The sequence below is a fragment of the Trachypithecus francoisi genome, unplaced genomic scaffold, assembly GCF_009764315.1.
Source record: "Trachypithecus francoisi isolate TF-2019V2 unplaced genomic scaffold, Tfra_2.0 Lachesis_group17, whole genome shotgun sequence".
NCBI lineage: Eukaryota > Metazoa > Chordata > Mammalia > Primates > Cercopithecidae > Trachypithecus > Trachypithecus francoisi.
In genome coordinates this window covers 91,974,168-91,998,565 of record NW_022681462.1, presented here as the reverse complement: position 1 = coordinate 91,998,565, position 24,398 = coordinate 91,974,168, and the positions used below count along the sequence as shown (strand labels likewise).

The window sequence follows — 24,398 nt, the reverse complement described above, 5'->3', positions numbered from 1 at the left end:
TCCAACCTCAGGTATGTCTTTATCAGTAGCTCGTGAAAACAGACTAATACGGTAAATTGGTACCAGTACAGTGGAGCACGGCTGAAAAGATACCTGAAAATGTGGAAGCAACTTTGGAACTGGATAACAGACAGAGGTTGGAACAGTTTGGAGGACTCAGAAGACAGGAAAATGTGGAAAAAGTTTAGAACTCCCTAGAGACTTGTTGAATAGCTTTGACCAAAATGCTGACAATGATAGGGACAATGAAATCCAGGCTGAGGTGGTCTCAGGTGGAGATGAAAAACTTGGGAACTGGAGCAAAGGTGACTCTTGTTATGTTTTAGCAAAAAAGCCGGCAGCATTTTGCCCTTACCCCAGAGATTTGTGGAACTTTGAACTTGAGAGAGATGATTTAGGGTACCTGGTGGAGGAAATTTCTAAGCAGCAAAGCGTTCAAGATGCAACTTGGGAGCTGTTAAAGACATTCAGTTTAAAATGGAAAACAGAGCATAAAAGTTTGGAAAATGTGCACCCTGACAACGTGATAGAAAAGAAAATCCCATTGTCTGAGGAGAAATTCAAGTGGGCTGCAGAAATATGTGTAAGTAACTACGAGCCAAATGTTAATCGCCAAGACAACAATGGGGAAAAAGTCTCCAGGGCATGTCAGAGAACTTCCCCATCACAGGCCTGGAAGCCTAGGAGGAAAAAATGGTTTTGTGGGCCAGGCCCATGGTCCCTCCGCTGTGTGCAGTCTAGGGACTTGGTTTCGTGCATCCAACCTGCTCTAGCTGTGACTAAAAGGGACCAAGGTACAGCTCAGACTGTGGCTTCAGAGGGTGCAAGTCCCAAGCCATGGTGGCTCACATGTGGTGCTGAGTCTGCAGGTACACAGAAATCAAAAACTGAGGTTTGGGAATCTCCCACTTAGATTTCAGAGGATGTACGAAAATGCCTGGATGTCCAGGCAGAAATTTGCTGCAGGGGTGGGGCACTCATGGAGGATCTCCGCTAGGGCAGTGCAGCAGGGAAATGTGGGATGGGCACCCCCACACAGAGTCCCCACTGGGGTGCTGCCTAGTGAAGCTGTGAGAAGAGGGCCACCATCCTCCAGACCCGAGCATGGCAGATCCACCAAGAGCTTACACTGTGTGCCTGGAAAAGCCACAGACACTCAACAGCAGCCTGTGAAAGTAGCCAGGAAGGGTGCTATACCCTGCAAAGCCAAAGGCAGGCCATGGAAGCGCACCTCTTGCATCAGTGTGACCTGGATGTGAGACATGGAGCCAAAAGAGATCATGTTGTAGCCCCTCTGTTTTGGCCAATTTCTCCCATTTGGAATGGCTGTATTTACCCAATGCCTGTACCCCCATTGTGTCTAGGAAGTAACTAACTTGCTTTTGATTTTACAAGTTCATAGGTGGAAGGGACTTGCCTTGTCCATGATGAGACTTTGGTCTTTGGACTTTTGAGTTAATGCTGAAATGAGTTAAGACTTTGGGGGACTGTTGGGAAGGCATGATTGGTTTTGAAATGTGAGGACATGAGATTTGGGAAGGACCAGAGGTAGAATGATATGATTTGGCTGTACCCCCACCCAAATCTCATCTTGAATTCCCACATGTTGTGGGAGGGACCTAGTGGGAGGTAATTAAATCATGGGGGTAAGTCTTTCCTAAGCTGTTCTTGTGATAGTGAATAAGTCTCACATGATCTGATGGTTTTATAAAGAGCAGTTCCCCTGCACAACAAGCTCTCTCTCTTTGCCTGCTGCCATCCATGTAAGAGACATGACTTGCTCCTCCTTGCCATCTGTCATAATTGTGAGGCCTCCCTAGCCAAATGGAACTGTAAGTCCATTAAACCTTTCTCTTTTGTAAATTGCCCAGTCTCAGGTATGACTTTATCAGCAGTGTGAAAATGGACTAATTAACTATTAAGTGCCAATGATGCCAGATGCTTTTGGGAGATATGGATCCAACAATAAAGTTCCTGTCCTCAAGGATCTTAGGAGGGTAAGGACAGGATCATGAGATTCAGAAAGCATTTATTGGGTACTTGTTATATGCCTGCCACAGTGACAGGTGATGAGGGGGATGAAGTAATTGATAAAATAAGACTGACATCCTAAAGTGAAAGTACAAACTATCAGTAATAATTTAGTAAAACAGTATAATAAAAGTCATCATGCAGTGAGAGCTAAAGGGCATTGAATGTAGAGACTTTTTTCAGGAACAACCTAAGTGGAAGTTAAAAAAGTCTCTCAGAAAGGAAGATGTAAAATATGGCATCACTGAAGCTATTATTTCACCCTTTCTTGGAAATCTTCCCAGACTTGTCGTTCTGCAACTGTCTCTTCTGTCTTATCTCAGATCAAATTAGTTATTCTCTCCTGTGAATCCTGGGACACAGGTCGTGTCCCTGCTACAGCATCTACCAATATTGCATTATTGATGCTGGGCATCATGTCTGCCTCCTCCAGTAGAGTGTAAACTTGCAGCTGTTCACACCACAACTAGCAGAAGCTTAGCACATAGAATACCCCTTTTATGATAATGTGAAAAATTGAACCAAAAGTATTGAGTTGTTTCCATTTACAATAAACAGATAAAGGAAATGTAGACTATACATACAATGGAATATTATTCAGTCTTAAAAAAAGAAGGAAATCTTGCCATATGCAACAACATGAATGAACCTTGAGGATATTATGCTAAGCAAAATAAACAAGTTAACAGCAGAACACAAACTGCATGATTCCACTTACATGAGGTATTTCAAGGAGTCAAATTCATAGAAACAGAGAGTGGAATGGTAGTTTCCTGGGCATGGGGAAGGGAAAATGAGAGTTGCTAATCAACGGGTATAAAGTTTCCATTATGCAAGACAAATAAGTTGTAGAGATCTATGCTACAACAACTTGCCTATAGTTAAAAATACTGTATTATACACTTAAAATCTGATCAGAGGGTAGATCTCATGGTAGGTCTTCTTACCATAATAAAAAAGAAAAGAAACATAATCCAATATATTGTGTGAATTCATTTCAGTTCTGATTACAGTAAAAAAAAAAAACCTATTAAATGCCATTTGAGAAAATCGGAGAAATATCTATACATACTATATATTAGATGATACAAAATAATGTCGATTTAGATATATATCTGTAACACATTTAGATATAAATATGTAACACATTTTCACATTTTTTTTAAAAAAAGGTAAAATTCACAAAGAATATTGCTCTCGCCCTAACAAGAGAACAAGTTCGATTCTCTACAAATCCTTGTTATTTTCAACTATAAGAAAGTGGAGGTTGCAAAAGTCCTTAATGAATTATAATCCATAAGGTGACAAGACTTTCCTGGGAGATATGAGACCACAGGTGATTTCAAGTTTTACAGAGAAATGGTAAGAGGAGAAAGCTGCCATAAATGCAGGTAACAAGAAAATAGCTGACATTTTCACACACTGTAAAAGGAAGAGTGTGAAGTGTCATGAAAGCTGAGAGTCCCTGGGAGTTCCAGGCAGAAGGACAGTCTATGTCAACCTGCAGAGTCTCTTCCATGAACCTTCACCAAATGCTAACAAAAGAAGTTGAGAATAAGAAAGGAAAAAAGATTTTAAAAAAGAAACCCTCTGGGTTAGGGGAAGATACACAAGAGAAATGCTCCTGCACTCTCAGTCTTACTTAAGGGTGAAGCATGACCACGGGAGGGGAGGAGCATTGGGAAGGTGCCCTCTAGGGCCCAGCATGCCAGGCCTGCTGTGGCAGACAGAGCAGAAAAATGAAGAGAAAGCCACCAGGCAGTCCCCAGTAAGTAAAGAACAACTGTCTGCCTGGTGAGGCCAAGGAGGTTGAGAAAAGCCATCCTGAGAAGCAGGTGCACTAGAGGGCCTTCTGAAGGCTGAAGATGCGACAGGAAAACTGAGACAAACTCTTCAGATCCCCAGCTCTGGTAAAGGACTTGCTTTGATCCTTCCCTCCAATATCTGAAATTTACAGTGAACCAGGTATAACAAGCAATAGTGTAGCCTAGATCCAGATTGGATGGACTCAACCACACTAGTGGACTGACAGAAGAAAAGGCATGTGATTTTCTGAGTGCACATATTATTCACATCAGTCATCACTGTTCTGCTGCTTGACATTTGTTAAAAAAAAGCAAAGGAAAAAATTACCAAACACAAAGCAAGAAAATACCACTAAAAAAGTAACAATTCAATAATACAGTCTAGAGATAGCCCAGAGGCTGAAATGTATAGATTAGGATCCTAAAATAACTATAAAAATATGTTAAAGAATCTATAATGTTGAATAATGTATGTGTAAAAATGGAAAATTTCAGAAAATCCTTTGAAACTATTTATTAGGTGGTGCAAGAGTAATTGCTGTTTTTGCCATTGAAAACAGAAATGCTAAAAATGAAAAATTCCACATTAGATGGTTTCTACTAATGATAAGCTCCTTGATAAGTTTATCATTAGTAGAAAGTATCAGTAAACTTGAAGACACACCAATAAAAATTATACAAACTGTATACAAATAAAAAAAGAATTAAAAAAATAGAACAGAGTATCTGAGATCTGTGAAGCAATGTCAAATTACCTTACTTATATAATTGGTGTCCCAGAAGAAAAAGAAAACCACAGAAAAAGACATTTGAAAAGATAATAAAGCAAGAATGTTCAAAATTAATGACAGGTATTAATTCATAGATCCAGAAAACTAGAGAACCATAAACAGGATAATGACAAAGAAAACATACACAGGCACATCAAAGTCAAACTACTACAAAACAAAAATAAAGATAAATGATTAACAGCAGCCAGAGAAAAGCATATTACATTTAGGGGAGCAATGATAAAAATGGCTTCTCATCAGAAACAATGAAAGTCAGAAGACAATGGAATCATTTCTTTCAAGTGTTTTAAGAAAAACAAAGCAAACAATAACTGCAACTCCAAAATCCCCCAAACCTGTGGATCTAGAACTCTACGTAAGTATCATTTAAAAATGAAAATTAAATGGCAATATATCTAGACAGATAAAAACTCAAAGAATTTGTTTCCAGTAGACTTGAACTAAAAGAAACATTAAAATAAGTTTTTTAGACTTGGGAAAATGACACCAGAGAGACCTTGTTATGTGAAAAGGAATGAAGACCACCAGAACAAGTAAATAATTATGCAAGTAAATATGAAGGCCTTATTAAAATGACATGCATGCACGTGCACACACACGCACACATACACTCTTAAGTGATAATTGACAGTTTAAATTAAAAAAAACCACATTGCAATGAGAAGTTTATGGCATGTATAGAAGCAACATATATAACAAAAGCACAAAGTGAAAAGGTGTTAATTTGCAATCTGCCAGCCTCAGCCTCCCAAAGGTATGGTGGTATGAGCCACTGTGCTCAGCCTAAAGGCAGATATTATCAGCCTGGATGAAAAAGCTAGGACCAGCTATATGTTGTTTACAAGAAACACACTATAATGATAAAGACATAAACAGGATGAAAGCAAAAGAATGGGAAAATATATGCCATGTTAAACACTAACCATACAAAGGCTGGTATAGTCAAAATATAAAATGCTTAGGGGTGTATTTGACAAAAGATGTGCAGCACTTCTATATTAAAAACTGTAAAATATTAGTGAGTAAAATTAAACGATATATAAATAAAAGGAAAGATGTGCCATATTCATAGATAGGAAAAATCAATATTATGCAGATGGCAATTCTCCCCTAATTGTTCCATAGATTTGATGCAATTATAATCAATATCCCAGTAGAATTTTTTATTGTAGAAACTGATGACTAATTAGAAAATTTATTTAGAAAAGTAAAGGAGTTAGAATAGCCAAAACAATCTTGCAAAAGAGTTAAAAGACTTACTCTTTATTGACTCTAAGACCTATTATTTGTTATATTTGGTATTAATTGGTGAGAAGGTAGATCAATCAGAGAAAACAGAGAATCCTGAAGTAGCCCGTATCACACATACTACAATTAGCACATTTATGAAATGGACATTAAAGCAATCCACCTGTGCTACTACAATATTATAGACTATGAAAAAATAAGAAACCTAATAGCTTTTTCACAACATATACAAAAATTAGTTCAAGATCAGTCACTGATCTAAGTGTAAAGCTTAAAATAATACAGCTTTCAGAAGAAGACAAAGCAAAATATCTTTGTGACCTTGGTATACATCATAATTTCTTAGAATACAGAAAGTGCTTAGCATAAAATTTAAAAATTATAAACTGTACTTCATCAAAACTTGAAACTTCCATTCATGAAAAGATATCATTAAGAAAATAAGTAGGTAAGCCTACTAGGTAAAAATATTTGCAAGATATATCTCACAAAACACATGTATCCAAACTACAATAAAGAACTCCTACAATTTACCAATACGAAGACAAACAACCTAACTAAAACTAGGCAAAAGACATGACAAGAAATTTGCTTAAACAGATAAACAACTATACAATAAGTACATGTAAAAGAGCGCAACACTGTCAGTTATTATGGAAATGCAAATTAAAAACACCATGAGATACTACCCCACCACTGCTAGAACAGCTAACAGGAAAAAGACTGACAATACCAAAAGTCGGAGAAGATGGAGAACACTTGGAGTTGCTTAGTTGTTGGTAGGAATGTAAAATAGCACATCTCATTTGGAAAGCTGTTTTCACAGTTTTTTTTTTTGTATGTATAAGCATGTTTATTATTATTTTAATTTTTATGTTTATTTTAGATCCAGTGCATCTTAGTGTATGTAAATTATGTCCTAATGAAAATAAAATTTAAAAAGTGGAGTTATCAGGAAAAGAAGAAATAATATATTCTGTGAAGATGGAATAATGTCAGCATTAACCAGAAGAAAAGAATTGGATCTTCCAAAGGAATCCTTTTTTAAAAACAATTTTACGACTTTGTTGAGATTTAATTCATGTGCCATATGATTCACCCATTTAAAGTGCATAAACGGTTTAAAATATATTCTTAGTGTTGTTCAACCATCATTACAATCAGTTTTAGAACATTTTCATTAACACCCCAAAAAGATGTTGTACCCATTAGCAGCCACTTCTCATTGCTCTCCAACCCTCTCCCCACCTCCAGGTCTAGACAACTAACCTTTCTGTCTTGACAAATTTGCCTATTCTAGACATTTCATACAGATGAAATCAACAGTGTGTGGTCTTTGTAACTAGCATCTTTCACTTAGCACAATGATTTCAAGGTTCATCCATGTCATATCACCTATCAGTACTTCATTTTTTAAATTGATCAATAATATTGCAGTGAATTGACACAACATTTTATTTGCCCATTCATCAGCTGATGGGCATTTGGGCTGTTCTCACTTTTCAGCTATTATAAATAATCCTGCTATGAACATTAATGTGCAATTTCTCGTGTGGACATATATTTTCATTTTTCTTGCATATATATCTAGGAGTGGAATAGCTGGGTCATATGGTAGCTTTATGTTTAACCTTTTGAAGAATTTTCAGACTGTTTTCCAAAGCAGATGTACAATTTTACAATCCTACCAGTGGTGTATGATAATCCTGTTTTTTTTTCACATCCCCACTAACACTTATTATCTCTCTTTTTGATTAGAACAATCCTAGTGGGTGTGAAACTCGATCTCATTGTCATTTTGATTTGCATTTCCTTCATGACTAATGATAGTGAACATCTTTTCATGTGCTTATTGGCCATTTGTTTATTTTCTTTGGAGAAATGTCGACTCGATCCCAAAGAAATCTTTGATAGATCAAGTTATTTGCTGATTGAAAATAAAATAGTTTATGTGAAGTGAGAATGCATAGATTTTAATTTACTTGAACCTCTACCTAACTTGGAGATCTTCCACTCCAAGCTTTGGATCTTGGAGCTCCAAAAGTTGCATGGGTTAGCTCTCCTGTTGTAAACACTATGTATCCTCACCTGGATGCATGAATTAAAGATGGTTCACAAAGCAGCTTATCATCAGAAGCACCTGGAAATGTGGGAAAAATGGATTCTTGGGACTAAACAACTGACTCTGAATTTTTCGGTGAGTCTCAGGTAACCATATAAAAAGAAGGTTCACCAGATGTTTCTAACGATCATTTCAGCCTTAGAATTACTGAAACTACTTCATTGAAAGGTTAATGCCTGCTGCCCATGTTGGGCGCCATAATGGTGGGTCTGATTGCACAATCTTGAGTAGAACTTCAGACATACTTATTCTTGTAAACTGAAGTCATCACTCATGAAAAATTAGTTTGCTGCATCAATCTTTAATTCCTCCCTGTCTCCCAGACTTCAAAGACTTGGACATGGAGACATGGCAAGGAAGTAGAGAGAGAACAAAAAGAAGTAGAGGGATAAAAAACAACAATAAAGAAGATTTAGTTAAGTGGTTGTGGAGAAATGTGGATACCAAGTTTATAGAATGCATTGTAAAGGTCAGATGAGAATTTAAATCAGATCTATGCAACAGGAAAACCTAAGGACAGATGTGTCTAATTTTGTATTGTGTTTTAACCCAGCTTAATTATATCTATTTGACCCAGTTCAATTATATTCTATCACTAACTTCAAAAAGAATATTTAACACTCAAAGTAGAGGTGCCAAATTCATTAAAGTTGTTACTACATGCTATTCAGCCTTCCTCCTTCCCGCCACCTCTTCCTCCTTAACTCTTTACAACCCAGCCTCTATATTCAAAGCAACAAATTTGAAATCTCCTCCCCTAGTGGCCACTAGTGACTGGACAGCTCACTGCCTAATTTATCAGTCCCTTCTCAAACTTCATTCTTCTTGACAGCTCTGCAGCATTGAATCCATTTACACTCCCTCCTTCTTGATCACCTGTGCTCTCGTGACTGCCTGGATAGAGCCCACTTCACTCTGTTCCCTCATGGGATCAGCATCTGTTATTGAGGTTCATTCATGGGTTAAGTGCTGAGTCACAAAACTGAAGTGGGCCTGGACCCTGCCTCCAGGAATTTCAATTTAATAAGATGTCCTCCTTCTACAGTCTGACCTCTCTCATAGATTCTCGGACTGCTCAAGCCCCCTTTAACATAAGCACACCTAATGTTCCCATCTTCTCAGTTCTCTGGTTTTCTCTCAGGGATGTCAGCTATTCTCTTTGGAGGTGAGCCCCAGTCCTGGACATCTAGCCCTAAGCTCCTAAGCTTGGCAGCCTTGCCTTCCATGGTCTAACCCAAGCCAGCCTTCCATTTCATTCCCCGTTTCTCTCCAGCAAGCATTTGGTGTTTTGTCTAAATTGGACCTCTTGCTGTTCTTCAGACAGGCCCTTCCTATTCCAGTTTCCATGCCTTTAATCATACTGTTTCCATCTGCTAAAAAAACTCTCCCTATCTGTGCCCGTAGAAAAATCACTCATTCTTTAAAGCCCATTCCAAATGTCACCTCTTGCAAGAAGATTTCTCCAATTCCTTCCATGGCCTTCTGTTTCCCAAAACTAGATGTATGCTCTTTTTCCTTCCTTACTCTCATGCCACTCTGTGCTTTTGTAAGTCCTTTATTTATTTCATCTTAATCTGAGTGACTATATTGTCCTCCACTCTAACCTGAGATTTCATTAGGCAATGACTGCTCTTGTTTACTTCTGTGTCCCTAACACTGAGTAACTTACAAGTACACTCACAACCATACTCAACATGCCCTTAGTGGACTGAATTGAAATCCAGAGACTGAAGGAGAAATCATGATAGCAGCCCACCTCCCCTACCCCTCTGGCCCATCATCATTTCTTGAAAATTCTTTAGGAAATAGGATTTTCAAGATAATTTTCTTTTCCATGAAATGTCTTAGTTTGCAGACAACTAAGATATCCCTCTCTGGTCAGGGATAGAACGATTGCTGTAGCTCTTCTAGGCAGCTGCTGGTGGTGAGCACTTAGGGGAAGTAAAACCAGGGGAGGAGGAGAGCCGAAGAGATCCGTGTTCCCATCTTGATTTCCTAGTCATTTCCTGTGTGACTTCACCCTACTTATTTATCTTCTCAGAGTCTCAGTGGAATAAAGTTAATCTTCTCCATAGGACTGATGAGAAAATAAGCAGGATTTTACATATGTTTATAAATTTATAGTTCTATATCTTCCTTAAATACTATAGCTCTAGTCCCAGTAATAAGCCACCGGGCATGGGAATCCAGTCCACACTTCTTCTTCTTGAGGAAATTACATCGACAAATGGAGTTTTAGTACCATAAACTATCATCAAAATTGGAGACTTCTAAATGCTCTGTTTAGCCACCATGACCTTTCTTTACATAAAACATTAAGAAAATATTCAAAGTACCAGACTGGGCAAAGCAGAGTACTCTGGTAGTAGTGGGTGGGGGGGCACAGAAGCCCCTCTCAATGCCTCCCTACATGCTATGGTGGTGGGGGACAGAGTTTTCAAACACAGACTCAGAAATCTGATGCTCAGGAGAATACCAGTTGAAAACCAGTTTTAAATACCTGCAAATTCTACTTGGATCACTTTAAAGGCTTTTGAGATTAGACTTGACCAAGAATTCAACACTGGTCTTTCTGGAAGCATGGAAAGCTGAGACTCCAAGAACAGCTAAACAGGCAAGTGGGGCCACTGAATTCTGGGAGGTACACATGAGCATGCACAGATGCATATGGAATTTAGGGTTTCCAAAACATAACAAGCACATTAGTCTCCTACTCCCAGGCGTTTATACACACCCACAGTTGTGAATAAATGGGACATGTTACCACTATTTTGGCCTTTGTACACACTGAACGCAACAATGTAAAATGCATCTGATAAGAAATGGAGGGGAACAATTAAACATGTAAATAGTAAAAGAAGGGTGGTAAGATTATAGATAATTTGTTTTGTAATTTTTAAAACATTTAATAAACCATTTTTAACAACATATATGTGTGTTAAACATATATATAAAATATATAAATTATCTTGTGTATGTGTATGTGTGTGTGTACTTTTTTTTAGAGGAATATCAAAAGGTAAACCAGTAAAAAAGCCCATTTGTTTGATACATCAACTTGCTCTGCCTCTGGTTAAACCCCTTACCAAACCAAACCAAGCCAAACAATAACAACAACATAGCACGCTGAGTTAAATCAGAAGCAAGGCATCTTTCATTGACTATAAACTAGATTAAATGTGTTTTCAGGACATACAAGCTTTGGGGACACTTTTCCTTTTCAAGTAGCTATTTAAAACCTGACAAAGACACCAAAAAAAAAAAAAAAAATACACATACAGAGCTTATGCTTTTGGTTTAGTGCACCTTCAAAGAGTCTTATAGCATTTCCTTAGCAAAATTCTGCTAGAAGGTTTAATCTATATGCAAGGAAGTTCCAATTATTATTTTTAATAGAGATAAAATACTTGAAAAAATTAAAGTTTAGGCCGGGCGCGGTGGCTCACGCCTGTAATCCCAGCACTTTCAGAGGCCGAGGTGGGCGGATCACGATGTCAGAAGATCGAGACCATCCTGGCTAATACGGTGAAACCCCATCTCTAGTAAAAATACACAAAATTGGTGGCGGGCGTCTGTAGTCCCACCTACTCGGGAGGCTGAGGCACGAGAATGGCATGAACCCGGGAGGCAGAGCTTGCAGTGAGCCGAGATCCTGCCACTGCACACCAGCCTGGGCGATAGAGCAAGACTCCATCTCAAAAAAAAAAGAAAAATTAAAGTTTAAAGCACATTAGAGTTTGCAACAGATGTTGATCGCTGGGTAAAAAAGACATTTAACTGTGCTTGCTATTGTGAAATTGGAATTTTGAAAAGGGGTGAACATGAGAGTTATGGAAGAAACACGAGCTTAGTTTGAGCAGACATAAACGTTCCTCATTCATGTACTCATTCTCGTTTGTCAATATATTCAATCAAAAAATAAGAAAAAGTCTCTGTCTTTTTTCAGTCATGATTCTTAAGCCATTTCACCTGAGAAAAAAATTAAAGTTTTTGATAAGAGAAGCATAACCTTTAGGATAAAAGACATATATGTCAAAATCCTGAAATGGTTTGTACAATCAAATAATACATAAAGAAAAAAGGAAGTGACTAAAAATATTCTGTAAGCCTTATTTCTGGTATTGATCATGATTTTCTTTCACATTTAGCAATATTTGTTTTATATGAATCTTTGTAAATTACTGTCCTTAGTATTTTCTTTGGAACGTGATACAGTAATTCATAAACATTTTAAGGAAAAATACATGATGTTTTCTTCACATCTTTTTTCTTTTGTATGTACTTAATAATTGTGGGCTTACGACCTTCAAAAGGAAAGCAAAGACTAAAATGTCCTCTGTTTATGCTAGAGCTACAAAAGTTGATTACTTCTAAAATCAAAGAAAACCATGGGTATATTAAACACATTTTCCATTGGGTTTCTTAAAAATTAGGGGAAAAAAAGAGGAAAATGACATTAGAAATGATTTCAGAAAAAAATGCATAATGACTGATATGATTTGGCTGTATCCCCACTCAAATCTCAACTTGAATTGTAGCTCCCATAATTCCCATGTGTTGTGAGAGGGACCCGATGGGAGGTAACTGAATCATGGAGATGGGTCTTTCCCATACTGTTCTCATGACAGTGAATAGGAGTTTCACGCTGATGGTTTTATAAAGGGGAGTTCCCCTACACAAGCTCTCTCTTGCCTGCCGCCATGTAAGATGTCCCCTGCTCTTCCACTATGATTGTGAGGCCTCCTGAGCCATGTGGAATCGTGAGTCAATTAAACCTCTTTCCTTTATAAATTATCCAGTCCCAGGCATGTCTTTATTAGCAGCATGAGAACAGGCTAATACAGTGACCTTTGGATTTGATTCAACTATGATAAAAAATCTTTATGTTATAACTTCCTTATCAACAAACTATAAGGAATGTAAAAAAGTTTCCATTATTATAATTTTTGGAACTTACTTTCAAAATCCAGGAAAAAGTGTGGATAGTTTTCAATTTCCCTGGTAAGGACTTTGAGCAGGTTTCCCATCCCAGCACACCTAGGAAAGGCAACATGAAACCAAATACCATTAGCAACATAAAAAAAAACAGACTTGCATGAATATCTCTGGGCCCCCCATCGCTACCTTTGAATACCAGAAGCATCTCCAACCCAGGGACTGAGCAATAACGTAGCAACTCATTTCTGAATTGGTGACAGATAAATATCTCTGAGGTGCTGGGTCTCTAAAACTTAGGGACATGTGGCCTAAGTCATACAAAGTATGACAATGATAGAAGTGTTACAAGCTCTCTCTTGAGAATACACATGCAGTCCATATCTCGTTCACCATATTAAAAAAAACATAAATAATAGTCTATGAAAAGAATCTGGTATTTTCGTTATAGGAGACAAAGTTTAGGAATATTCTCCAGAGTGCCTCCCTTCCACTTTTCCTAATCCCCTGGATCCTTACAACAAAAGTTTCGGCTTTGCTTTGTTTCCTTTAGATAGATGTGGAACATGTCACATCAGTGGACAAGACAACAAAGAGGGCATTTCAAAAATAACTGTCCAAAAAAGTAAGTTCCTGAAAGCTTATGAGGAATAGAGTTTAGAAAACATAGATTTACACTGCCAGGAACTCCTCTTAACATGTATAAGAGGCCAGATTTCTCAGAGGAGTGGCCCCTGGCAACTTAGAGGATCTTGTGATCTGATATTTCAATGGTAATGACATTGGATACTTCTGGAAGCTTAACAATGAAAAGCCATAATTCCCAAAAAGTTACTCTCCGTAAAATTGCAGCCTAAGATATTTGCAAAGGTGAGTCAAATCAACAGAAAAATATAAATCTATTACATATCAGCAGCCTAACAAAAAGAATAGCTAACATGTAGGGTTTTTTTTTTTTTTAATAAACAGAAAATTTCTACTGCTCTCAGCTCTAGACATTAAACTATCTTCTTAGGGAAGTCACCAATCCACACATTCATTCAACACATATTTACAGATGAGCAATTAGATGCTGGGCACTGTGCTCTTGGGAAGACATTCCTCTAACTCTCTGTAAGTGAACTCTTGTGCCTCAGATATCTCAGTTTGTAAAGGATCAATTTGAAAAATTACTTAACTGGTGCAAGGAAACTGCTGGGCTTCAATTTTCTATGGCTATAGTTTCTAACAATATTTATGTTGATACAAGGAATTTTAAAAAACACACCACTCTAAGCAAGATGTGGCGAGAGAAGAATGCACTAAAAGGATGACTCTGTGCATGAGAATATGTAGCAAGTGGTGGAATCTGGTCTCCGTAATCCTCCACTGGGATTTGCAGACATACTCCCCGATATAAATCACTAAATGAAACCAGAAGACAGACTGTTTAAGCAGTCTATCCTTTGTTAGATGGCCGGTGTCTAATCCCAGCTGTTTTCTACTACCTCTGTTATCCAGGCCAAGAGATTTCATCTCTGTAACCCTCAGTTTCCTCATCTGTAAAATAAACTTTTGAAAAGGTTCTATTTCATCGAGTTGTGAGACTTAATGAGATAAAAGTATAAAATGCTTAGCACAGCACTTACAGGAAGTGCTCAAGAAAAAATACGTACTTTTACTATTGATGATGATAGTTACCATCATCATCGTCATCTACATGATTATCCTAATAGCCTTCAAATGCTTGTGTAGGATTAGGCTATGAAAGACGGATTATAATAAGCTGTATGTTGTGCTAGGAAAGAGAAGACTAACAGAGAAATGATGAGAAAAATATTCTAACCATTATAGTCGTCTGAATATTAAGTGACTTGCCTAGTGAGATAGTGAGTTTTCTCTCGCTGGTGATAGTTAAGTAGAAAAATACTATATCAGCCCTTAACATCATTGGAAAAATGAGTTATGTGTGGGGCAGAAGGCTGGACTGGACCCATCCTAGACATCTCCCACCTTGAGGTGTAGGAATATATTTGGGCATGCACGCACATGCACACATATACACACACGCTGGAAAGCAAACATCATATTTCTCTCTTCTCAAAAATTATTCTTTGTCCTTTCTGTCATTCTTCCATTCCTTCCCTGCCTTTATGCACATTTCCTTTTAAGATATTTTTTAGCAAAACCTTGTGTGCAGTAGGTTCTGCTGAATTAAAGGTTGGGCTGGTAGAGTCCATCCTTGCCACTGGGCAGCACTCACTACCCCTCCTGGGTCTCTAGGAAATGATCTGTTTCCAGATTAATGGACAATTTCAGATTAGGCCTGGAGTCACTTCTTGTAAGAAGATGATTTTACTGTTTTTAGGAGTACTGATTTTCATACAAAGTGCTTTAATGGAAGTTAAATATTTTTTTTTTTTTTTTGAGACGGAGTCTCGCTCTGTCGCCCAGGCTGGAGTGCAGTGGCCGGATCTCAGCTCACTGCAAGCTCCGCCTCCCGGGTTTACGCCATCCTCCTGCCTCAGCCTCCCAAGTAGCTGGGACTACAGGCGCCAGCCACCTCGCCCGGCTAGCTTTTTTTGTATTTTTTAGTAGAGACAGGGTTTCACCGTGTTAGCCAGGATGGTCTCGAACTCCTGACCTCGTGATCCGCCCGTCTCGCCCTCCCAAAGTGCTGGGATTACAGGCTTGAGCCACCGCGCCCGGCCAGTTAAATATTCTTAATTTTCCTAGTTTTGTGCTATGAATGTGTCAAAGGAGACTTGCATGGATTGGGCTTCCCCCTAAAAATCTGTCCTGTATGTGATTTTACTGTCAGAGTACCTGAGTAGAAGATATGCCAAGCCTTTGAAACTCATAACAGATAGAAACAAACACATCTAAAAGTATGTCCAAATATTAGCTGTGGAATTCTCTCTCTTCAAAAGGTTATCTCAGTGGATTGACTGATATCAGCAGATATTTTTGAGCATCATTCTAACATGAACAAAAGTTAATTACTTGAAAATCCTAGGATTCTAGATGTGTCACCTCTCAAGGAGGGACCTCTAGAACAATGACTGTGGACACTGTGTAGACATAGAGTACAAGTCTAGTCCCATGGAACCTAGAAAACAAGTGTTTCATCTCATTATGGCCTAATGATATGATGCTTACTGCCCCACTCCAAGGTTGATAAGAATTCATGCGGGTGTCTTCTGGTTTAGGGGGACCTGCAAAGTGAATTGGTCCATCATCACACAGATGGTCACCTAGTAGACACCACAGTTATTTTTAATTGGACCCAGAGTTTCACTTGGAAAGGCCTCTCATCCATATTCTACATGACAGATTACTCTCCAAATTTTTCAAGCAGCTCGTCAGTGAATACAAAATATATATTGCTGGCCGGGCGCGGTGGCTCAAGCCTGTAATCCCAGCACTTTGGGAGGCCGAGACGGGTGGATCACGAGGTCAGGAGATCGAGACCATCCTGGCTAACACGGTGAAACCCCGTCTCTACTAAAAAATACAAAAAACTAGCCGGGCGAGGTGGCGGGCGCCTGTAGTCCCAGCTACTCGGGAGGCTGAGGCAGGAGAATGGCGTAAACCCGGGAGGCGGAGCTTGCAGTGAGCTGATATCCGGCCACTGCACTCCAGCCTGGGCGACAGAGCCAGACACCGTCTCAAAAAAAAAAAAAAAAAAAAAAAAACAATATATATATTGCTATTACCACAGTACTCGGGAAATAGCTAAATTAATTCATATACAGCTTATTTTTTATTATTTTATCTCATTCAATAAAATAACTGGTTATTATGCACTATTAGAGAATGCAAATAAACAGTGGAAGTAGGGGGAGTAGGAGAGTAAAAGTGAAATAGTAACATAAAGGTAGAGGCAAGAAGTAGATTAATTATAAGCCATCCTATCTAGAACATTTGTTGGAGATGGCTTATCGTTTGCCCTTGGATAGACAAAGCAAAGAAATGTCCCCTTCAATATTTGGTGCTCAGAAAATACAAACAGGTTATACTAGAGAAGTATAGCTTTTTTTTTTTTTTTTTTTGATTGATAAAAAAGAGAGAGAGTCATGGCTAACAGAGAGTCAAGACAATGAGAAATCTCCTCTCCTTGGTTTTCTAAAGGAGAAGCTGTTTCACAGAGGAAGTCATATTTGAGGACGAGATGAGTCTCAGGGCTCCCACGGGCAGAGCTGTGGTTACACATCCAAATGGGTGGCAGAGTAGCTTGGTTGGGGTGTACTCTGAAGGGCTGGGAACTCTGGTTTCTATATTCTATTTTGGTGATTCCATGGATACCCTCCTAATGTGACCTGCTGTTGGGTCTATCCCAAGGGACGTCAGTTTACCACCTTTCCCTATGGTGTAGGAGCTTATATCAGAAGGAATACAGCAATCCAGCGGGCACTCTGAGCTCCCTAGGATGACTTTAATCTGAGTATCTGAGTTTATTACTTAAATATAGTATGTTGTGTATACTGTAAAGTTTAGGCTTACTTTAGACACACATATACAAATATGTACACACACACACACACACAAACACACAATGACTCCCTTGGCATGTTCAGAAATCATTTCTAAGTTGAAGCCCTACTGGGACATAATGCAGCTACACTGGTGCACATGAAAGTTTTCAGATCTAAATTCATTCCTGTGGGGAGGGTCTGGTAGGGGTGGAGCAAGAACAGAGAGTACAGGTTGAGTATTCCCCAATTTCAAAAACCTGAAATCTGAAATGCTCCAAAATCTAAAACTTTTTGAGCACTCACATGACACTCAAAGGAAATATTCACTGGACTCCAGATTTTTGTATCTGCAAGGTTCAACCAAGAGGTATGATATAAATATTCCAAAATAAAAAAAATCTGAAATTCAAAACACTTCTGGCCCCAAGCATTTTAGATAAAGGATACTCAACCTATACAAGGTCTTGGCTGTCAGATTAAGAGACAGGAGAGGATATACCAGTTGGATAAGCACTCGTGAAGCGATGGGGTCCTGAAAATCAATATCCTTTATTTGGATGTTTCCTGCTTTGGAGAGTGGCATTGGAAGGTGGTCCTCCTTTCATCCATGTCCTCTCTGGGAGGCCTTTTACTCTTAGAGGTGCCAGTCTTCCCTGCTTAGATTTTCCAGGACTCTGCTCCTTCTCTAATGAAGTGAAGGTGTCTGGGCATCTGGGTCACCGGGTCCCTGGCATTGGCTGGGTCTATTTTCCCATGCATTGCAAGCTGGGACTAACTTACAGAGATTAAGACACAGTCTTGAGAATCTGAAGCACAGAGTAGGCCAAAGTAACAATACAATGTGTTGACTCAGCTCATTCTCAAACATGACTTCTGCGAAACAGCTTCTTCTCTTAGAAACCAGAGGAGGTTTCTCTTTGTCTTGACTCTCTCTTAGCCATGACTCTTTTTCCTTGTTTTTCATTAAAAAAGCTGTACTTTTCTAGTTTGACCTGTTTGTATTTTCTGAACACCAAATTTTACCCCAAAAGGTATGTACTGTAAGTAATACGCGAATAGCATCATAGAAAAGAGTGCTTGAAAGAGCCTCAAAAATATAAGGCACCATCTAACTGCCTGTTACTCCAGAGCAAGTCATTGTAGCTGTGAGTCTTGGGTTCCTCATTTGCACAACAGTATGATAATAGGATCTCCTGCATGGAACTCTTGTCAGGACTAAATGAACTGGGTGTGAAAGCACCATGTATACCATAAAGGACTGGGCAAATATTACCTATAATTGTTCAACATTACAACTCCTCTTATAGTTTAAGATATTCAGGGAATCTGACAAATGGATTAATGTCCCCAGCATGGTATGATTCCATATGATTTCCATTTTTCTTTATTTTTCAATATTGGTGTCCTAAGATCCATGGTCCTTTATGTATACATTTTCCACATTAAACTATAACCAGGTAAATGCTTAGCGGCATTAATAGCTGAAAGAGACTTTTCTACATGCAAGACACTGTATTTTAGATATGTTTTCTTATTTCATATTCAAAAGGTGCTTGGGGGAAGATATGTATTATTAGAGATTGGAAAACTAAGAATTATTAAAATTAAGTGTAGAAGCTGATTAAAAAACATAAATTCTTATGAAAGACAACTAAATTTTCAAAAGAACAATTTTTATATAAGTTTGTGATAGAGGCTTCAGGTAATTCTACAAAAATTAAAACCCATTTTCAATGCAAAATTCCCAAACATAAACAAATGCTTTTAAGAATATGAACAGTGAGGTCACTCTCTTAATAATACTAGGATTATCATCAAAGATTTTACTTTTTTTTTTTTTTGGGACAGAGTCTCACTCTGTTGCCCAGCTGGAGTGCAGTAGCACAATCTCGGCTCACTGCAACCTCCGCCTCCCAGGTCCAAGTGATTCTCCTGCCTTAGCTTCCTGAGTAGCTGGGATTACAGGCACCTGCCACCACGCCCAGCTAATTTTTGTATTTTTAGTAGAGACGAGGGTTCACCATGTTGGCTAGGATGGTCTTGAACTCCTGACCTCAGGTGATCGACCTGCCTTGGCCTCCCAAAGTGCTGGGATTACAGGCGTGAGCCACCGCGCCTGGCCAGATTTTACTTTTTAACCAAATAATTGTGTCTATGTGTACCCCATGTCATATAGCACAAAGTCTAAGGAAAATAAATGTCTAACAAAGAAAACCCAACCAAAGTGGTTCATAAATACTTCTACTGAAAAGAAATGAAATGCCAAAGTACAAAGAGTTAACACGTAGATTTTCTATCAATCTGAAGTGGGGGACTTGGGGTGGCTGCCCGCTCTGGTCCTAGGAGATCTGGTTTATCTTCCACAACACTGACTCTCCTGGTGAGAGCGACCTACCTAAATAAAAGGAAAAAGCAATGCCTATCCCATGAAAAGCCAATCTGATAATAGTTTGGGTGGCAAGTTTCTTCTTCCTCCTTTGGTTCTCTAATGAACATGCTACCTTTAACAATTACTCTGAGAGAATTACTCAATCCCCAGGGCACTTACAGGTGGTGTATGCACTGAGAGAAGACATGGCTTCAGTATTCAGGTGATGCACATTCTATTTAGGGAAACAGCACGAGTTTAATTAAACAATTTAATCTATCTAAAAGCACATATCACATTCCTGATAAATTGTAAGTACTCAAAGATATTAATTGAATATGAAAATAACATTATGTCCCCAGTACATATTAAGTAACAGAGTAATTATAGTTATTAATACTATGATTTATGAGAGAAACAGGAACATCAGCATTCTATTGAGTGCCCACTGTGTGTGTGGCACTATACTTGAAGCCTTCACACACTTTATTTCATTCAAACCTTACATCAAACATCAGGTAACTATAATTATCTTCACATTGATTGGGGGGATGAAAAGGAGGCTCAAATATCTAAACAATTTTCCAAATACTACAAGAAAATACAAGAGTCACATTTGACATTGAAAATCTGTGAATCTGACGTCTATGCTCTTTTCTGCACAGTAGAAGTCCTGGGGCTCCACATCCCTAGGAGGCCCCTGCTTGGGGACTTCAGAGAGTGTGGTCAGCTGAAGGCGTGTGTAGGGTGTTGTACTGTTGAATGAACATGCTCATTTTTCTGGGGAGAGAGCCCATAGCTTCCGTTAGATTCCAAAGGGTCTGGCTCTACACTAGTGTTATGCAATAGCATGTACAGGAAGGGAGGCGTTTCTTTAGGAAATGAAGGAAAAGAGAAAACTATGTGGGTGAAGTCTTCTGGAAGAGTCTGTTCCATAGAAGCAAGCTGCCATCCAGATGCGAAGAATACTGGGAATCCGGGTTGACTGAGAGAAGCCCTCCAGCTAGGGGACAGATTCTGAGTGTGAAGGGAACAGAGAATACACATTGGGTGACTCCTCAATCCTCCAAAAACAGAAGATTTCTTCCTCAAGATTCATTGTCTGCACTAGTATTTTGAAATAGGTTCTTCAATTTTTTTCCCCCAAATAGTCTAGAGGAAGGGTGTTCTCTATGACTTTAGGAGTGGCAGCAGTGCCTCTAAAGCCCGCCTGTATGCTCTTGCCAAGGGAGGCACTCATCTTTAAGGGGTGACAATTTTGGATGTACTCATGGTATTTTCTATGACCACTTCCTTGGCTGTCAGTTCAAAGCCACTTCTATGAGAGTTGGCTTTAAGGTTACTCAGTGGAAAACCATGACTCTCTTTAAGAAATAATTATCTAGTCACATTTCCAGTTTCAAAAAAGAGAAGAGAATTCATATATATGGACACTGTTTTTCACTATTTGGAACCCTATTATTTTTTAGAAGAAAAAAAATAAGTTGATAGCATTAGCTGCACTCCCAGAATATAAAACCAAATGAAATCAAGCAGGGTTTATTTTAAAAAGAAGTGACTATGGTTTATGGAGAAATTCATTTGTTTTCTATAAATAAGACATATCAAAGGAAGCAGGCCCAGGGAACGGGGGTGTGAATGATGACCTCTGCCTGTGTATACCAAAATTTCAATGCTCAACCTTCATGATTAGATCACAAGCTCCTAGGAGATTTCTTTTTTTGGTTACGACTATTTGAAAGGAGAATTCCTAAGCCAATGCTATTTTTTATCAATAATGAACAGAAGGTGAGAAAATAAATCAATACCACAGCAGCCCTACCAGGATTTATTTTCTAACCTTTTTTGAAAGTCCAAGACAAGAATACTCATCTCTAACAGAGAATAAGACCTCTATCAGAAGGGGTAGATTTTCTTACCATTTTGAATGACCCAATACCTTCCAGAATCTATCATCTTTAGCATCTCTGGTGCAAAGACTTTAAGAAATCAAAGACTCAATTACCTATAACTCAACACTTTGGGAATATGGAAGTCCTGATTCGTCCAATTTTTTTGGCAACATAGCATTTAACCTACAGACTGACCATGAATACAGCAATGCCATATATTTATATAATTTCACATATTTGTCAAAGATGTGTCTGACTGCATTTATCTTCAGTATGAGCATGTGTCAAAGGGAGAAAAGTTATCATTGGACCCATTTTGCAGGTATAAGAACTCCATGACCAGGTATAGTAAGTGTCCTTCCCAAGGTCCTCCAGATGGGTCCTGGTCTTCATAATATACAGGCCCCCTTCATCCCCAAATTTAATCTGAATACACTCCACATTAGAACTGGGGTCATCTTTTTAAAGCTCTCATTTTACAAAAAAAGGATGGGCCCAATAATCCACAGCACATTAGGGTCAAAGAAGGGACTAGAGGAGAGATGTTGTGGCTCTAAATCTCATGCTCTGTCCATTAATACAAAGAGTAAGTGGGACATCAAGTTCATTTTCTAAGACATGATGAACTCAGAATGCTCTCTGCTCCCTAATAAGGACACCCTCACTGGTGGTCCAGAATAAATTTGCACACTTCCCTTCCTTCTCAACTCGATTTTCCTGATTCATACCCTTGGCAGAGCTTGCCAGTATCCTGCAAATAGCCTCCAACTTGATCTTCCTGACATGAGTCTTGTGTCCCTTCTACTCATTTCCATGCTGCTGGCAGAGCCATTTTCCTAATCACAAATCTGAGATGTTATTTCCTAGCTTAATATGCTTCTGTGGCTTCCCAGTGCCTGCTGGATACAACGCATTCAAATGCATGCACTGGGCACAGAAAGCCTGGACCCTGCCCCCTTTATTCCAGCCTTGCCCTGCACATCCTGTCCCTAGAGTGGCTCTGCTCTTGACTGCCTCAGGGCCCTTGCACACGCTGCTCTGTCTGCTTCACATTCTTAATGATCTGCAGGCCAGAGTGAGGAGGGTGCTTTATGTATTACCATTTTTTAATTTTTACGACAACCATATGAAATAGTTACTGCTATTATCCCAATTTCAGAGATAAAGAAAGAATCTTAAAGACTTAGAAACTTATTGCATTTCACCAGTGACAGATCAGGGTCACTGGAATCCCCTTCTACCTGACATCTAAGCACCAGCTCTTGGCAAGTGCTTCCCCTACACCTCCGTTCATGTAGGAGGGTGAAAATGAGGACCCTTGGAAGGACCCCCTGAGCCCTCCCTCCCCTTCTATTCTACACCAGTAAAAACAAAAGCCACTCGCGTGAGTGAGCTCCTCCTTTCTGCTCACCTAACATGCCTTGTGTGCCATGCGATGGTGCCTATCACAGCAAACCATAATTACATATACTTTCTCCTGTATCTCCCTGTCTCCTGGGGCAGGGCCACTTTTACACCTCCTTGTATTCCCAGTACTTAAGGACAGGCCTGGCATGTAGTAAGCACTAAAAAGTAAATCCTTGGGATTGTTCTGACTGGTGGTTCCCAAGCCCTCCAAGGCAAAATGAGAAAAATAAAGCCTACATCATGAGCCTTTCAGAAAGTTATTCAGACATTTCTATGTTACAAGGTTTTTATTTATCTTGGAAAATGATGTTGTCATTATATCCTAAATTTGCCAGATTTATTTGGAAACGTTACTGGTTTTTGAAATCCTGAAGTCTCGGAACGCGCACCCGGGCTATGCCTTGTGCAGGACTGGGAGCAGACCTACAAGCGCGACCTGGTCTCTCACGTCGTCGGGCCAGCGCCTTCACCTGCACCTGCTACCTCGCTTCATTTTACCGTAAGTGTTACCTTCTAGCTGCAATGGGGCCCCAAGATTTCCCCAGCAGGGTAGAAGAAAACAGAGTAGAGGGAAACAGTCCAGTTTTGGATTTAGGAATGTTTCTGGAGACTGGATGTGATTTTAGGAGGGCGATTAAGACAATCTACCTTTCACGTTGATCAGCAAGGTTCAGAGTTAGAGAAATCCTGATGGGCAGCCAGGGTGGCCACTGCTGTCAATGACGTCAAAGGCTTGTAGATGTCCCACAGTGCTCTGCAAAGCCAGCAGCACTTCTGGTTTCTCCCAACCATTGGCTGGTATCCAGTGGGTGTCCCAGGAGGAAGGGGCCCAGCCCTGACATGTCTAGTATTCAGATGACTCAGACACGCTTTCTCCTGGTCACCACAGAAGCCCGTATACAATATGTACACCACTTGACTGTTTTGAACTACAAGCAAAACAAACTACCCACTTCCATTTAATCATCAGCTTACAATATGCCAGATACAAAATAGTTGGTGTTAAAAAATACTTCTCATCGAAAGGTACATTTCTTAAATGATAGAAGCAGCTGCTTTTCTGGGGAAAAATATGCACCAGTGGAATGAAGTAGCTCAGTTGATACACTCTGGGAGCCTGTATTTGCTAAATCAGGTTAGCGATTTTAGATGGCAGGGCTGGGCTGCACATCGCTGCTCCATCTGCCGTTTTTTGCAATGAAGTCATGAGGTTTTCCGTTCCATTGCCGAATGTATTGCCAAGAATCCAACAGATGATTTCATTCCAAGATGAAGGAAGAAAACTGAAGTGGAGTGAGTCTATTAAGCACTTTCATCTGACAATAAAAATGAGTTAATGGCTAAA

At 39.2% G+C, this 24,398-nt stretch overlaps 1 protein-coding gene across 7 annotated transcripts in view; it reads right to left on the bottom strand.

The window, feature by feature from the left end:
* CYRIA (CYFIP related Rac1 interactor A) overlaps window positions 1-24,398 on the bottom strand; it is a 113,960-nt gene that overhangs the window by 25,203 nt on the left and 64,359 nt on the right. For 4 of the 7 annotated variants that reach the window (XM_033176506.1, XM_033176507.1, XM_033176508.1 and 1 more), the window contains one exon: window positions 12,955-13,034. The exons of 1 other annotated variant lie outside the window; for it this stretch is intronic. In XM_033176506.1, coding sequence (XP_033032397.1) covers window positions 12,955-13,024 — 70 coding nt within the window. In that variant the 5' untranslated portion in view covers window positions 13,025-13,034. Of the gene's footprint in view, window positions 1-7,963; window positions 7,989-12,954; window positions 13,035-19,934; window positions 19,990-24,398 lie in introns of those variants that run through there. 2 more of the 7 variants (XM_033176510.1, XM_033176511.1) reach the window with 2 other exon arrangements.